The sequence below is a fragment of the Labeo rohita genome, unplaced genomic scaffold, assembly GCF_022985175.1.
Source record: "Labeo rohita strain BAU-BD-2019 unplaced genomic scaffold, IGBB_LRoh.1.0 scaffold_114, whole genome shotgun sequence".
NCBI classification, from domain to species: domain Eukaryota; kingdom Metazoa; phylum Chordata; class Actinopteri; order Cypriniformes; family Cyprinidae; genus Labeo; species Labeo rohita.
Window position 1 is genome coordinate 169095 of NW_026127274.1, and position 15856 is coordinate 184950.

At 36.4% G+C, this 15856-nt stretch overlaps 1 protein-coding gene and 1 long non-coding RNA gene across 2 annotated transcripts; one reads left to right on the forward strand and one right to left on the reverse strand.

Annotated features, from left to right (window-relative positions):
* Positions 1–3779: 3779 nt before the first annotated feature.
* On the reverse strand, positions 3780–7496 carry LOC127157646 (butyrophilin-like protein 2). The gene is made up of 3 exons (XM_051100892.1): positions 7445–7496; positions 4254–4595; positions 3780–4141 (listed from the first exon to the last, which is right to left on the reverse strand). Exons 1-3 carry the CDS (start codon positions 7494–7496, stop codon positions 3780–3782), a joined length of 756 nt encoding a protein of 251 aa, XP_050956849.1.
* Positions 7497–9146: 1650 nt separating this feature from the next.
* LOC127157648 (uncharacterized) lies at positions 9147–12878 on the forward strand. The gene is made up of 3 exons (XR_007825966.1): positions 9147–9198; positions 9563–9722; positions 12137–12878. It is a non-coding gene; the product is annotated as an uncharacterized LOC127157648 (long non-coding RNA).
* Positions 12879–15856: the final 2978 nt, after the last annotated feature.

The window sequence follows — 15856 nt, forward strand, 5'->3', positions numbered from 1 at the left end:
TAAATGTCATGTAATTGTCGATAAAAGCCTTTGAAACGCATGAAGTGCTTGTAATTATATTTCAGTACATCACAGAAACAACTGAAACAAAGATCCAAAAGCAGTTTAGCAGCAAACTTTGTGAAAACTAATATTTGTGTCATTCTCAAAACTTTTGTCCACGACTGTACACCATTTGTGTACTAAATACCTTTTTACAAAATAAACGATTGAAATACAGACACACTTGCATTTTCAGACGTGCACTCTCAGACTTGTACTCTCAGACAAAGGCACTTCCGGAAGTCTTTTTTAATTTGTATTTGTATTTTTATTTTTTTCATTGATTTATTATTATTATTATTATTTTATGGGATATCTCAACATTTTACAACAGTAGCCAGGTGGTGAAGACAAAAAAAGAAACTAAATTACAATGTCACTCGCAGTCGCTACTTGCACTCTCTGCTACCTGCCACGTCACTTGCAATCCACACAAATAGTGCGTGTTGCCAATGCAGTGTTGCCAACTTTTTTCAATGGAAAGTAGCTAAACCCCACTTGAAAAGTCGTCAAATGTCGCTAAATGACGTCATACGCTCATTAGCATATTAGCTCATTAGCGTACGTTGCATTGTCTTGCGTCTCTGTGCTCACATACTGCTATTTAATGCAGCCAAATTCAATAAAACTGTTTTCATTTATATATTTCATAGATATATTGATATATTTTACGGTTTCCTTTGTCAGACAACGGGGTAAATATGAAATAGTGACTGAAACGCGGCCCATTAGGACTACATAACCAGCTCTCGAAGATATTTATCTACACTAAAATTTTGATTCATAATCAGGACATTGTCTAATGAAATAAAATACACATACGATTAAGACAATGGCTTTGCTGTGATTTCGGCTATACTTGCATGTAAAATAGAGTTAGAAGCATCAGAATATCTTTTATCTGAAAGTGCTGCTTCTCAACCGCTCACTGAACAGAGCAGACGCAGATAGAGAGAGAGGGAGAGCGCGCGCGCTGGGAAAGCACGACTTTGCGCTCGCGCGGCAGTACCAGAGAGTCTCATAAACTAAATAAGGTTTGTCCAAGAAGTCGCTAGATTTGTCGCTAGGCGCTTTTTCGAAAAAAAGTCGCCAGGGGGGGTCTGAAAAGTCGCTAAATCTAGCGACAAAGTCGCCAAGTTGGCAACACTGTGCCAATGAAGACAAGATGCTGTGGTGGTTAAACGATTAAAACTAATTTAACAGCATAACGTACAGGGTCCTGCAAATATGTGGCCACAGAACAGCAGAATATGATCGCAATATGCAAAGTCTCTCGTTAAGCATTTTCCTCCCATAGAAAACTATTAACACTTAATATGGCTTAATGTATTAAGATAGTGCTATTAAAAGTTCAAATTCGAAATACAGTTTATCAGTATAATGTATATATAGTGTTTTCTGTGGACTAAGATGATAGACTAAACTCAACATGCTCCTCTTCATTATTAAAACAGCTACAGACAATCAGGTGAGCCCAGATTAAACGAAACACCGCACTTATTCGTGTTTTCCCATATAGAATAATCTCTTCAGCCCTTTTATTGTCTTTGTTCATTATGCTACATTATGTGATTTATTATTGATTTTCCTTAGGAGGAAAAAGTCTATTTAACGCATTGTGTTCTGGGCACGTCTGCTTGCCTATAGGAGTTGGTCCTTTTAATATCACTTAATGCATTTCTTATTGCGCATTCAAATCTGCTGTATACTAAATTTGGTCTTTATCATCTTAGTCCGTTTTGCCACATTAAGCATTTGTTGGGTAAGTAGGTATAAAAGTGAAAGTGCGCATTGTATTCATGGTCATATTGCCTTGAAGTACATTAAATTAATAAACTATATATAAATTTGATTTGTAATGGCACTTGTTGTATCTTAATACATCAAGCCATATTAACTGTTTATGGTTTTCTACGGGAGGAAACGCTTAACAAGAAACTTTGCGCATTGCATTTATATTCAGCTGTTCTGTGGCCAGGGATTTGCAGGTCTTTGTCTTTATCTCCTACAGATGACATGCACGACCCTGTACGTTGTGCTATTAAATTCATTTGAATCATTTAACCACCACAGCGTCTTGTCTCAACTGGCAACACGCACGATTTGTGTGGATTGCAAGTGATGTCGCAGAGAGTGCAAGTGATGATTGCAAGTGACATTGTAATTTAGTTTAAATAGATTCTTCACCACCTGGCTATTGTTGTAAAATGTTGAGAGATTCCATTAACAAAAAATAAAATAGACTGCAAGTGATGTCACTTCCGGAAGTGCAGATGTCTGAGAAGTCTGAAAATGCAAGTGCATTTCTGCAGCCAGACCCTTCTCCTCCGCGAAAATGTGGACCATTCATAAAAACAAAATTCACTCTATAGCGCGGAATGCCACGGAATTCATCCATTCTTGGATGAATAGATCAAAACTGAGTCTGTCACTTAATTCGAATCGCGATATGGACTAATGTCTGTGAATATTAAAACGCAAAAAGACAGTTTAGATATAAATCCTGCATGTCCCGCTTGGCTCTGTGTTTACTACACAAATACTGAAGCACACGTGAGGCTCGCGGTGATTGTCGGCCTCTGCGTCTCATTATATGATGACATGAACACATGAACTTCATCTCCAGAGCTTCTGTGGGAGTCATTTCATGTGAATTTTACCCTTTCATTTGCCAAAACTAGCATCATATCATACTGTATACACACAGAAATGTTACGGCAACCTGTCAAAATAAAAGTCTGGTTTGAGGTGTAACAGAAATATATTACTCTTGTATTACTTTTGTACAGTATAATTTATGTCTTTATATGTTTCTATTTCAGGCCAATTAAAAAAAATTAACTGATAAAACTAAATATTACAACCAGACTAATTGTAGAAAAAAATATTTACAATTATTATTTAAACTTATTATTAAAAATATTCACATGAATTTTCTTCCATGTATTAATTTTAACAGTAAACCTCTGTTTGTTTGCCAAATGTTAAAGTGTTTAATTTTCATTTGATTAAAAATAAATACATGTTTAAATTATGAAATGATGTTCTCAGTGCATGTGCAGATGTAACCAGCTAAAGTTGCACTGTACTTCTCCAAGTCCGCTGTGGAGTACCTCTCTTAGAACAGCAGTTTTAAACACTCTCCAATTTGTACTCTCAAAGAAGTCCTGAAGCATTTTTTATTTAACAGTAAGCTCAATAAAATTCATGTAGGCTAATGGCAAGAAACACGTTTCAGTTAAAAAACTAGTCTGCACAAGCATCACCAACTGTAGAAAAGATATTTCTTGCAGTAAAAAAATGAATAGTCAAGACACTAGGAAAAAAAAACATACATTAAATCTAAATCAGATCTTTTCTGCCAAGACCAAACACATTAACATTGTCATGTATATTACACTCTCCAGGAGTCATGAAAGAAATAAAAGTTTAAGCGCAAGTTCTCTTAGAAAGACTCTAACGCCACGTCATTTATTCATGTTAATACTGTCGGCCTGGCCAATCACTGCTTGAAACCTGGAGTATATAAGCAAAGAAACTCTCTGTTTCCTTTTTGCTGTTGATGAGACTTACATTACCCTCCATCCTCCCCACCACCAGCAGGTTGGCCCCTCTGTTAATACTTTACGGAATGAATACCATGCAAATGTTCATCTTCCCTCTGAGTGTTTCTGAATCGTACTAAATGTAACTTATGTTAGTTCAATCCAAAATGATTGTGTATTTTTATTTATTCATTAAGACTCACCCATTCGGCCCAGTACTGCAGTTGCGTTGGCTGAAAGTCCTCCAGCAAACACTTGACACATGTAAACTCCTTTATCCTCAGTTCTGACACTCTTCAGTCTGAGAGAGAAGTTTCCTTTGGGGATTTCAGCAGTGAAGAACTCAACTCTGTCTCTATATCGCTCATCTGATGAATCTGTTAAAGTCTTATTGTTTTGGTAGAGCAGAACCAGAATATCTTCATCAGTTTTCTTCCATAAAACCTCTTCATTGTGTTCAGGTGTGATGTGAGAGTCTACAGAGCAGTTCAGAGTGACGTCCTCACCCACAGACGCAGATACGGACTCATCTGATCCTGATACTAACAAACGGTCTGAAAGAACAAACAGTGTACTGTAAATACTACAGGAAATATAATTTTAGTAACAAATCAGTCTTAGTGAAAATGAAGGAAAGAACTCATGGTAAGTACTCATGAACATTACCAACTTTCATTTGAACCACAGTTTCTGAAGAATCCTGCTGACTGTAAACTCTACATGTGTATCGTCCCTCGTCTTCAGCTCTCAGATTGTCCAGACGGAGGGAGAAGTTTCCATGTTGAATCTGATCAGTAAAGAAATGAGCTCTATCATGATAATCCTGCTGCTGGGACTCTGGTCGACTCTCACCATCTTCATACAGATGAACCAGAATTGCTGAGTCTGTTCTCCTCCATTCCACCTCCAGATCTTTCATTGGTAAGGGTTCATCAACGTAACAGGGCAAAACCACTGAAGATCCCAGAGCAGCAACCAGAGGACCAGAGGGACCTTTCACTAAGAATCCTGAAATATGAATAGACAACATTAAATAATATTAAAATAATAAATAAGAAAATAAACATTACATTACATTAAATAATAACTACTCTAAATAAAGATTTTTTACATTCCCCTGAACTCAGTCACCATATTGTACATTATAAAGATATGACATAACTGTTTAACCGATTTATCTTTACGTATTCTTCTGAAGATTACACCATTTCGTAATGTTTCTATTCAGCCAGCAAAGAATGTATTTTGTCAAGTGACCATTTTATTTAGAAATCTGTTACACAGTATCTAAAGTTGCAAGGTTAAAGGAGAAGTTCACTTCCAGAACAAAAATTTACAGATAATGTATTTACCCCATTATTATCCAAGATGTTCATGTCTTTCTTTCTTCTGTCGAAAAAGAAATTATGTTTTTTGAGTCAAACATTTCAGGATTTTTCTCCATATAGTGGACTTGGTGCCCGCGAGTTTGAACTTCCAAAATGCAGTTTAAATGCAGCTTCAAAGGGCTCTAAACGATCACAGCCGAGGACGAAGGGTCATCCGAAATGATTGCTTATTTTCTACAACAGAGTTGTAGAAATACACAGAGTTTATGCAGAGCTAAACAAGATGAGCATTTGAGATTAAAAAGTATTTATAAAGTGGATAGTTCCTGTCCTTGATTCTGATTGGTTGAGCCACATTCAAAGCTGTTGTAAAATACTCTGTAAACATACACCTTTGTTTACTTTTGTGTGTTGCTTGGCAACCACTTTGTTTTAACCACAACTGTCTCTGGGGAACTACATTGCTTGGCGAAAGAATACTGTTTTTATTTATATCATTACAGTTTATTTGCTCTGTTTTATTTTGTGAAACCTTACTAGGTATATGGAATAACCGTGTCATAAAAGCAATAAGCCCTGTGAAGCCTTGGTTTACAGTGAATTTATAACAACTAATGGGGTTGTAAGGGAAACAGTTCAATTTAGCTCAAAGGGAATTATTTAAGATTTTATAGGGAATTTGAACAGAATCTCCATTCTACGGCTGATCACTGCAAGCCAGCGATTCATTGAACAAACTGTATATCATCAACTCTTCAATGGATATTACTATCCAAAATATAGTGAACACACTATTTATTAGCATGGTAACAAGGTCGGCAGTTTAAGACATTAACTTGTAAGCACAAAACTAAGATACTTCTCTTTTCAAAATGAATTTATTGGATAAATCTAAGACATATAAACTAATCTAACATATACACATGCATTCACACATTCACACAGGTTGCGGAAAGAGAGAGTGAGGAAAGAAGAAGTTTAGAGGAGGGAAAATATGAAATCCCAAGTTTATAGCAATATATGCAATTGCACAGGGTATTCCGCCTATAGCTTACTGTACTATACACACAGAGTGTTCTTTAGAACGTCCACATAAAGATTAAGCCAGCTCGAAAACTTCTGGTGAGACCCTTACAGAAACCTCTCCTGGTTTGTTTTTGTCAGAAACTGAGAAACAAAATAATTGTTTTTACCATAAATAATGATAGCGGCATTAACTTACAACAACATATAATTTTATATGCCGAAACTGATAGAAGAGAATAGGTAGATACTAGGGGTGTAACAATACATGTATTCGTACCGAACCGTTACGGTACAGGCATCTCGGTTCGGTGCATGAGGCCTTACAACGAATACAGACAATTCACCCTCAATACAGAAGGGGGCACCCGCAGTAATGCAACTCTGATAACCGACAGCAGAAGAACGGCGAATGCCAGGGGTTGCGCACTTCCGAACACTGATTCCGAACACGTCTCTCACGTTGCTTTAAAGGCTTGCGCACTGAACTGTCCGCGAAATGGAGCTTTGTGCTCTTGTATCCTACTTCTCTCATTCGGCACAAATCCAAATATTCCATAAAATTTCCATTTTGTAATGCATCCAAATGCTAAACTATTACTTATTGTGTAAATTATAGACTTTGTACTTCAGTCGCGTTCTAATGGTGACAGTAAGGCGGGTGCGTGGATGTTTGGTTAACTGTGTTTTATTTTGATAAAGTGCCAACTGCGTTGTCAAGTTAGCAATGCTAGAAGCCTGGAACTGATATGTTTTGTGTTTGTGTGCGCCGGCGCGATTACTTCAACTTTCCTCATACAAGCAAAATCAACTTAAACAAAAAATAAATAGAATGTCGCTTTCTGCCATTTGAGTTTCCTTTCTGTCACAAAACTGAACTGAAACTCAGCAAATATAGGGCTACATTAGGTATCGCACAGTTTTTTGGTCCATCATTTAACTAAATTAAATATATTTCAAGTATTTATTCCTTGTATGTATATATGTACTGCAGATTTTATAGCCTATATATGACATTAATTTAATTTAATATTTATTATTTTCACATGTTGGTGGGAAAAAAAAAAAAAAAATGTAATTTGTACTACTGTCTGTTTAAAATAAATGAAAAGAAACCTAGCATAGTAGATTTGATTTTTTTTCCTGTACCGAAACCGTATCGAACCGTGACCCTCGAACAGAGGTACGTACCGAACCGTGACATCTGTGTACTATTACACCCCTAGTAGACACATAATTGTACATTTAAAGGTTGACACTAAACACTATCATAACTGTTTAAGCTAACATTAGCTAGCTAGCCATGTTATCTCGTAAAAAAAAAAACAAAAAACAAAAAAAAAAAAAAAAAACAACAACAACAACAATATAATGGTACTCCTGATAATCTATAACTTACCTTCATAGTTATAAACATGTTTCAAAACTTATATTTTAAAGCCTTTATTATTTCTCAACTCCTGGTGGAAAACAAAGACTTTTAAGATGAAAATGACATGAAATTACCATTATAACCAGTAGATGGCAGCAGAGGATCACTCATCAGCTCAATTGCCATTTCAACTCCCTAGTTTTTTTTTTTTTTTTGTTTTTTTTTTAAATCATGCCTAGTTTTTGGATTTATTATAAAAAAAAAATACTATTATACTGAAGTATGAAGTATAGCAAGTGCAGGAAGTCACAAAGTCTCACTGCATTTAAAAAAGTAATAAATAAGGCCAGACACCAACAGCCAGGCAGAGTTATTTATACGTAACTAGTTAACTACAAATTAAATACGTTATTTATTAATGGTATTGCAATTAAATAGGAAAAACTACATGTTTAAAGTTTTACTTTTAACTGCAGAAGCTGCTAAATATATTCAGTCAACACTGTTGCTACTGTAGTTTTGTTACTCTGAATTTGATGTGCAAACAATTTGATTATTTACTGCAAGTTGTTATTCTCCTCGTTATTTCGTAATATTTGGACTTTATATTTAAAAAAATGACCACTTGTTAGCTTCAGGTAGCTATAGTTAGCTAGTCAGTTAGCATCAGTTAACAATATTTTCCAAATAGGCTATTGTAATTTTGTAATCCATAATTATTATATTCTTTTTTATTTTAAGCTAAAGTGCCTGCCCACACAGCAGGAGATTCCTACGCGGATCCGCCTTCAAGTCGCCAAACCCGCGTGACTGTCACCTTCGTTTTGACTCCCCCCAGAAGACCAGCTCCGCCTCCGCGCGGCGCTGTAAATTCTACTGTCAATCAGCGGATCCTGACCGCACCCATGTCGGATGCGCGGACGCGGACGCGCCTTTACTGTACGGTTGAGTACGCCAAGAGCCGAGACGAAATCATATCACTGGAGACTGGGACACGGTTGCGCTGAATCCTCTTGAGTAAGTTTATTGATGTATCGATATCATCATGTATATTAATGACTGTAATGACGTTGTTTGATAGTAGGACAACTTTAGCATGTTCACTCGTGGATAATGGTAGCGCTAGCTTCTAGCTAGCTGTGCATTGTTAAGTTTGCATTTTGGCAATTTTGGTCTCATAGTATCTATCTGCCATCCTCTTTATAATGAAAATTAAACTTCGGCATTTTAATCACCGTTTGAGTCGGTTCAGACAAATAATTTGTATTGGCGCCTGTTTGAACGTCAAAAAGCTAATTAGCTACCGGCTATTAACGGCGCCAAAAGTGTAAGCGCGGAAAATAAAAAAGTCAGAAGAATATAGATCAAATAAAAGATCTATATAAAAGAAAAAAAAAGATACAAATAAAAAAAAAAAAAAAAACAGTGCTTTAAAAAAATACTGAATACTTTTATGCAAGTCTAAAGTAGTCTAACAATACTACAGAGATTGAATGTAGTTAGATGAATGTAAAATAAAACGGTGTCTTTACTGTAATAGTTAAACATGCTTTGTTTCTGATTAAAACTACAAACGTCATTCATTCAAGAGCAGTGAGTGATTTGTACATTTTATTCATATGAGGCACAGAGACGGCAGAAGGAATATTATGTGTTGCCGCTTTAACCACACGGGTCCAATATACTGTTGCACACGGATTTTCATTCTCAACTGTTTCTAATCATTTAAGACAGAACTGACTAGCGTCAGTAATTTTGAATAATGAGGATAAACGCTGTAACGTGATATATTTTTTGCACTACATTTTAGCTATATTTCATGTTTGTCAACAGCGGCTGAGGTCCACATCCTTAGCCCAGCTCGAATGGCCCAGCTCGACAGAAAGTGGTGAGTTTTCTTACTTAATATGAATGGTGCCATTAGGTTTATTGATTGTCCATGATTATTGCAAATATTCTATTGAAGCAGCCCTGAACAGGCCTGTCCTGAAATGCCTTTTCCCAGTGGTAAGATTCTGTCAGTGAGCAACAATCTCCCTGGTTTGACAGGTCATGAGGGTGTGAGCCAAGTACATGTTTAGAAAAAAAAAAAAATTCTTTACACAAAAAGAAGAAACATAAGTTTTCTATCTTTTTGTACATTTCTGAACGCTTTCAACAGGAACAAAAACATTTTGAATGCAGCTTTAGATGCAACTTAAGCTTAATGTTTACCTTGCTTTTTATTTAAAAAAGATGTCTTTGCCTTTTAGATTTCTTCTTTAGCCACCATTGGAGGCCAGGATGTGAAGAGAGTGACCTGGAACATCTTGGGCAGGCTCTTCACAGATGAGGTGTCTCATCAGATCAACTGGAAGGGTGTTAATAACAAAAAGCCCTTCAGTAGGATGGCAACGAAGACCTTGCTTTTCAGTAAGTATATAATTCAAAGTAATATTAAATACGTTCAAAGTCAATAGTTTGTAAATGTTGGGGCAGCCTTAAAAATTGTAGCAACCATCATACCAATATGACTGTGTAGCCTTTTTTAGACTGGCTACTATACCATATACCACATACTATACCGACTTTTTGTCGTTTAATGTCTTGTTTTTTTTTAAATTTTCAATCAGGTAGGCCTATATGCCTGATGTTATGTTTAACACAGTGCATCAGTGAAAATCTGACAAGGTCACTTAATTAGTAGGGAAAATAGGCTACTAAAAATTCCTGTTCACTATCAGGCAGTGCAATAATGATAATAATAAAAAAGCCTACCTTTCTGACATGCAGTAAATCTTCAAAATTGCTGTGGGATCCCCACTGCTGTGAGACTGCCTCGTTTTGATTCCTTCAGTTTGTTGCTGGCACTGAAAATGGCGTTGACCATGGGTGCGCTTCTAGAAAGTGGAGATACCAACTTCCGGCACAATCTTAGGTGAAACAGTGGCGTACCTGCACTTGTTTGTAAGAGTGCAACTATGGTCAAAGTTTGGGGATTGGAATCACAGTGGATTGTCATGTCAAGAGAAACGCACCCTAGGTGTGGGTAACAGGCCATCATGTTATTAAAGTAAATGCACTCAAACGTATTGGCTGCCTGGTGGTTGCGATAGCTTCGCTCGTGTACATTTGTCTAAATAAATAAATAAATTATAATAATAATAATACACACTGATGGAATGCAGTTTTGTGTGGGTTGTAAATTACCATGTGAGATGTATTTTAATTTAGTGTTGCTTTCGGAATGGTTAACCTAAAACTGAGGTCTCTGATGCAACATGTAGCTTGATTAAGCCGCTTTGGATAAAAGCATCTGCTAATACCTTGATGTAATGTTAACCAGGGCTGTAGTGGAGACTAAACGCAAGTAAATGGAGTTTACCCACCGCTCAAATGTCAGAAATATAGTTTATCCACCTGTTAAGAGTTTATGTAATGTAATGTAAAGAGTTTACCTCCAAATAGAATGTATGCATTACCCTAACAAACTTAAAACATTACAAAACCACACTGATTTATCCACATACAATATGTGCACTGATCAAGGAACCATTTAATACCACTGATATTATTTGAACATTTTGGATGTCTTTTTTAAATATCCAATAGTGAAAGGTGCAGTACACCTTACCCTGATCACAAATTCGTAGTTTACCCACCACAACCCTGTTTATAACTTTGTAAGTCATGTCATGAAACAAGTCATGTAAGTCATGTCTTACTTTGTAAGTTTCATGTTTCTCCTTAATGCCTATCTCATATATTGTATTGTGTAAGCATACTTGGCTTTGGATGTTATACACTCCAAAAAATGATTCGGTCTAAATTAATTTACTAATCACTTTGTGCGCAAGTTTTCATCTGCAGCAATACAAAGACCACAGACCTCAAAAATCAGTATATGAATCTCAACAATGGTGAGTCAAACAGCTTCATATTGCAATGCATGCTGGGTACCAGCATAGTTCATGACTCGCCCATGTATCCCAGCATGCACTGAGCATGAAGCATTTTTTTTGACTGTCACCATTGTTGATGGTAAGGTACTGATTCATACACTGAAACTTAATGTCTATGGTGTTTGCAATGCTGCAGATGAAAACTTTTTGTGCACAAAATGATTTGTAAATTATTCAAATTATCATTTTTTACAGTACTACAAGATCTGAAGTTATTAACAAATCTAAAGCAATACAATATCAATATATAAAGATATTGGACTTGAAATGAAGTCGGTGGATAATTTTTTTTCACAACTCTTCTTCACTTGGCTTTGCTGGTTAAGCTTAATGTGTTCTACATAAAAACACCAAAATGTCAAGGGTCAAGAGCCCAACAACAGGAAACACTGGTCTCTTTGATGGTGATTTCAAACAAAACAATAAAACATCTAAACCTCTGTTAATTCACAATAAGAGCTTCTCTAGAAGTCTGATGTGAAGCTGATAAAGCTGTTTTAAGAGTTGTTTAATCAGATCTTAAATGATTTAATGTCTTTATTTCAGTTGATTTCTTCGGCTGTGGCTGAAGTTGTAGTTCTCGTGTTTCTCTTTCCTTCGGTGATTCTGCTTGATGATAACATCAGCTGTTCATCATTTATGATCAATCATCACATAATCTCATTAACTCTTTGCTGGGAATTATTACATAAATCTTACCTGTTTCATTCATGGTTGACTGATGTATACGAATCACATTAAGTTTATTGAAATGTTTTATGTTAAAACTAAGTAATCTAAACGGATGGAAAATTGTTAAGCAATTGAATTAAATAATGCAAATTTAGACTCACTTTTTTGAGTGTACATATCATAACATAAACACATCTGTCTGTTTGATTACAGGTGCTGTGAGGAAAAACACGCTGACACAGTCAGCCACGGAGGCGGAGGTCACCAAGCACGCAATCAGGTGGTTCAACCTGGCAACGGATCGGGCAACGAGGAGACGTGTCCTGCCTCCATCCACACAAATGGAGTAATAGGAGAAATAAGCAATAAAAAACCTTTTTATTGAACTTCTTTTTGTTCACCAGTTATTCATTTTCTGATATTTTAGCTGTGCATACAGCATTTCATTGAAGTTGTAGCCTAATAGATCAAATATTTTATGTTTGCATACATGTGACACCTATAAGGTTGCTCAATAAAGTGTTAACAACATTTCATCAGTTGTGTGTACATCATTCAGTAGGCTACTTAAAAACAGAATAGGCTATAACCTATAACTGTCCATAAATTTAAATATCAATGTTATGTTTCCATTGAGTAGTGATTAGTGATTGCTTTTGTACAATAAATTGATGTCTTGACTTGAACATTTTTTTAGGCCTATTTTCAATAGTTAGGTTAAAAATACAAGCTTAGGCCTGTATTGCTGTAGTAGCCTAGGGCTATTGATGGTTTTAGTTATATCCTATTTTATCCTAAAGCAAGAACAAAAGGGATTTTGAAAATTAGATAAACCGGTCCAAAACGGATCCGGGCCAGATGAGCCAGGATTTTTATGAGTCCGTTGCGAGTCTGCGGCGGATGTATGTATGAATTTGCGGGCCCAAAACGGACCCGCCGCGGAGGTAAGGTTTTAATCGCGGATGCGGAGCGGATGCAGCGCGGAGCCACGGCGGATCCGCGACCCGCCTTCGTTGCGGATCCGTCACTGCGCGCAAGTGGACGCCGATACGGGGCCGTTTCGCGGGTACGTTTCGGAAGCCGCGATACCTCCGCGGCAGATCCGCCGCGGAGTCCTTTTGCTGTGTGGGTGTACTCTGATTTTGCTGTAAATATATAAAGCAAATTGCCTTGTCACATGTTAGCCCAACCTTGGTACAAATTACATTTTTGTTAAGAATCGAATAACATGAAAATCTCAGTTACGTATGGTAACCCTCTTCTCACAGATGCCAGCTATGCAAATTTTGCACACCCAATTTCACTGACCTTTTCGCAATGATGTCAGAGGTGTTTGGGCTCTCTAGTGTCGTACACTCGACACAACGTCTCCATTCCCTCCATCAGGGAAAATTGTTCTTGACTCTTGACGCCTCCCAGCATAAACGCAATGGTACTCTTTCTCTCTCTCTCTATATATATATCTATAGGCTATCAGTGGCGTTCCGTATATATGAACTGCGAATGCTCCACATACATAATACATACCCAGGACGTCTGAGAGAATGAGTTCGGTCTAATTAATATAAACATGGTTATGAGTTGACCCCTTGTCATTTTTTTGGAAAGGAGATTTAAAGCTTAATAAAGTATTGGGAATAAGCACGTCATATTATTTATTTACAAACAACGGTAATTTTATGTAAATATAGGTCAATTACGGAGGCTTCCGGGTGAGCAAATTCTCCGCAGCTTTCTCGCCTCCGCTCTATTGCTATGACTCGTCAGGATTTTAGCGCTTTCTCTGTGTTTTGTTGGCATGCGGCTGACTTCATGCGCGAGGTGGGCTAAGCTGTCCGCGAGGCGCTCGCCCAAGTAGAAAAAAAGCCCTGTTGTATAATGTATATAAAATTATAAACAATATTATTATAAATAATAATAAACAATTATTTTTGGCATTATATATATATATATATATATATATATATATATATATATACCGATACTGTATATATACTCTATATAGACAGATAGATAAAAATTTAAATTCTTTAAATGTAAACGACGTCCCTGAATAGTGAAGGAACACAGGACATCAAAACACAGCTCCGTGGCTGCATCTTCAAACATCCAAAATTAGACAAACGATCTAGTCTGCTAGCTATAAATGATCTCAAATAATTCTGCTGCTGTTCATGGAATGCGGCAGACTAAACACCATCTTTCACTTTCATTTCTAGTTTCACTTTTAAATTGCCGCAGGGCAGGGTCAAGTCATAACCTAACGAAATGTAGCAATAAGCAGCACAATAAAGCAGCGCGATAACTAAATGATAACACATCAGATGCTAACAACAGAGAATATAGAGAACAATCAAATCAATATAGACGTGTCACTATAAATCAGGGGTGGAGAACTTATTTGGTCTAGCAGTCAGAATAGTTAAAATGTATTTTTTAACACTTTATCACACACACACGCACACACACACACACACACACACACACACACACACACACAGATTTGCAAGTAGTATGTGAGAAGAAAAATAAAATAAATGGTGCTTTCATGTGACACATTTACACTAAAGTAATAAGCATAGAATAGAATAGAATAGAATAGAATGGAATAGAATAGAATAGAATCATGAGATGGAAACAATACAGAGTAAACAAAAACACAAAATAAAATCAATTGCTTTAAAGAACAAGAGGTGCTTTTATGTGACACACCATTTACATTAAAATAATAAAAACAGAATAGAACAGAATCAAGTACAACAGAACAGGATCGTGAAATGGAAACAGAGTAAAGAAAATGTGTTTTCATGCAACAACATTTACAGTGAAATAATTAGAATAGAATCAAATCGTTATAGAATAGAATAGAATAAAAATAAAATACAATGTTTTAAACAACAAAATGCGCTTTCATGTGACACAGCATTTAGATGGAAACAGTACAGAATAAACAATGAAACAAAAAATAAAATACAATGTTTTAAACAACAAAATGCGCTTTCATGTGACACAGCATTTACAGTAAAATAATAAGAATAGAACAATAGAATAGAATAGAATAGAATAGAAGAGAAAAGAATTATGAGATGGAAGCAGTACAGAGTAAACAATGAAACGAAAAATAAAATACATTGTTTTAAAGAACAAAATGTGCTTTCATGTGACACAGCATTTACAGTACAATAATAAGAATAGAATAGAATAGAATAGTGAGATGGAAACAGTACAGAGTAAACAATGAAACAAAAAATAAAATACATTTTTTTAAAGAACAAAATGTGCTTTCATGTGACACAGCATTTACAGTAAAATTATAAGAATAGAATAGAATAGTGAGATGGAAACAGTAGAGAGTAAACAATGAAACAGTACAGTAACATAATAAGAATAGAATAGAATATAATAGTTAGATGGAAACAGTACAGAATACACAATGAAATTAAAAATAAAATATATCTGTCACGAATCTGGTCGGTATCCCATTGTCCACTCACCACCAGATGTCACTCTCACCTCACCTACACACTCTGACTGTTGCACCACACTCCGGACTGCATCTCCCATCCTCCACCACACTGATTGTGTCAGCCCCCGTGACCAATCAGGCCTTCAATAAAAGCCCCGGTCCTTCCCAGTGCACTTCACAGATTGTTGTATTGTTGTTATTGTTAGCGTTTCCTAGTTTCTGGTTCCGAGTTCCTAGTTCCCAGTGTTTTTGTCTTTCCCACCTGGTTTCCTCGTTTTCGACTGCCTAGCCGCCTGCCTTGTGGATTTTCGCTTGTTTAAGGACTATTCTCTATGTTTTGCCTGCGTTTCACCTGTTGCCCCTGTTTGACCCTGCCTGCTCGACTATGTATCTGTCTCGTCCATTGAATAAAGGCTCGCACATGGATCCGCTCGCCTCTCGTCTCTCACTCCCGGTTACAGAACAAT

What these genes read in the sequence shown, in the direction of transcription:
- LOC127157646 (XM_051100892.1), bottom strand. Translation starts at nt 7,496, where the DNA reads ATGGCAATTGAGCTGATGAGTGATCCTCTGCTGCCATCTACTGGTTAT. An exon ending in GCCATCTACTGGTTATAATG is followed by an intron (nt 4,596 to 7,444) that starts GTAATTTCATGT and finishes TTCATATTTCAG; the next exon opens with GATTCTTAGTGAAAGGTCCC. An exon ending in TGTGGTTCAAATGAAAGTTG is followed by an intron (nt 4,142 to 4,253) that starts GTAATGTTCATG and finishes TTGTTCTTTCAG; the next exon opens with ACCGTTTGTTAGTATCAGGA.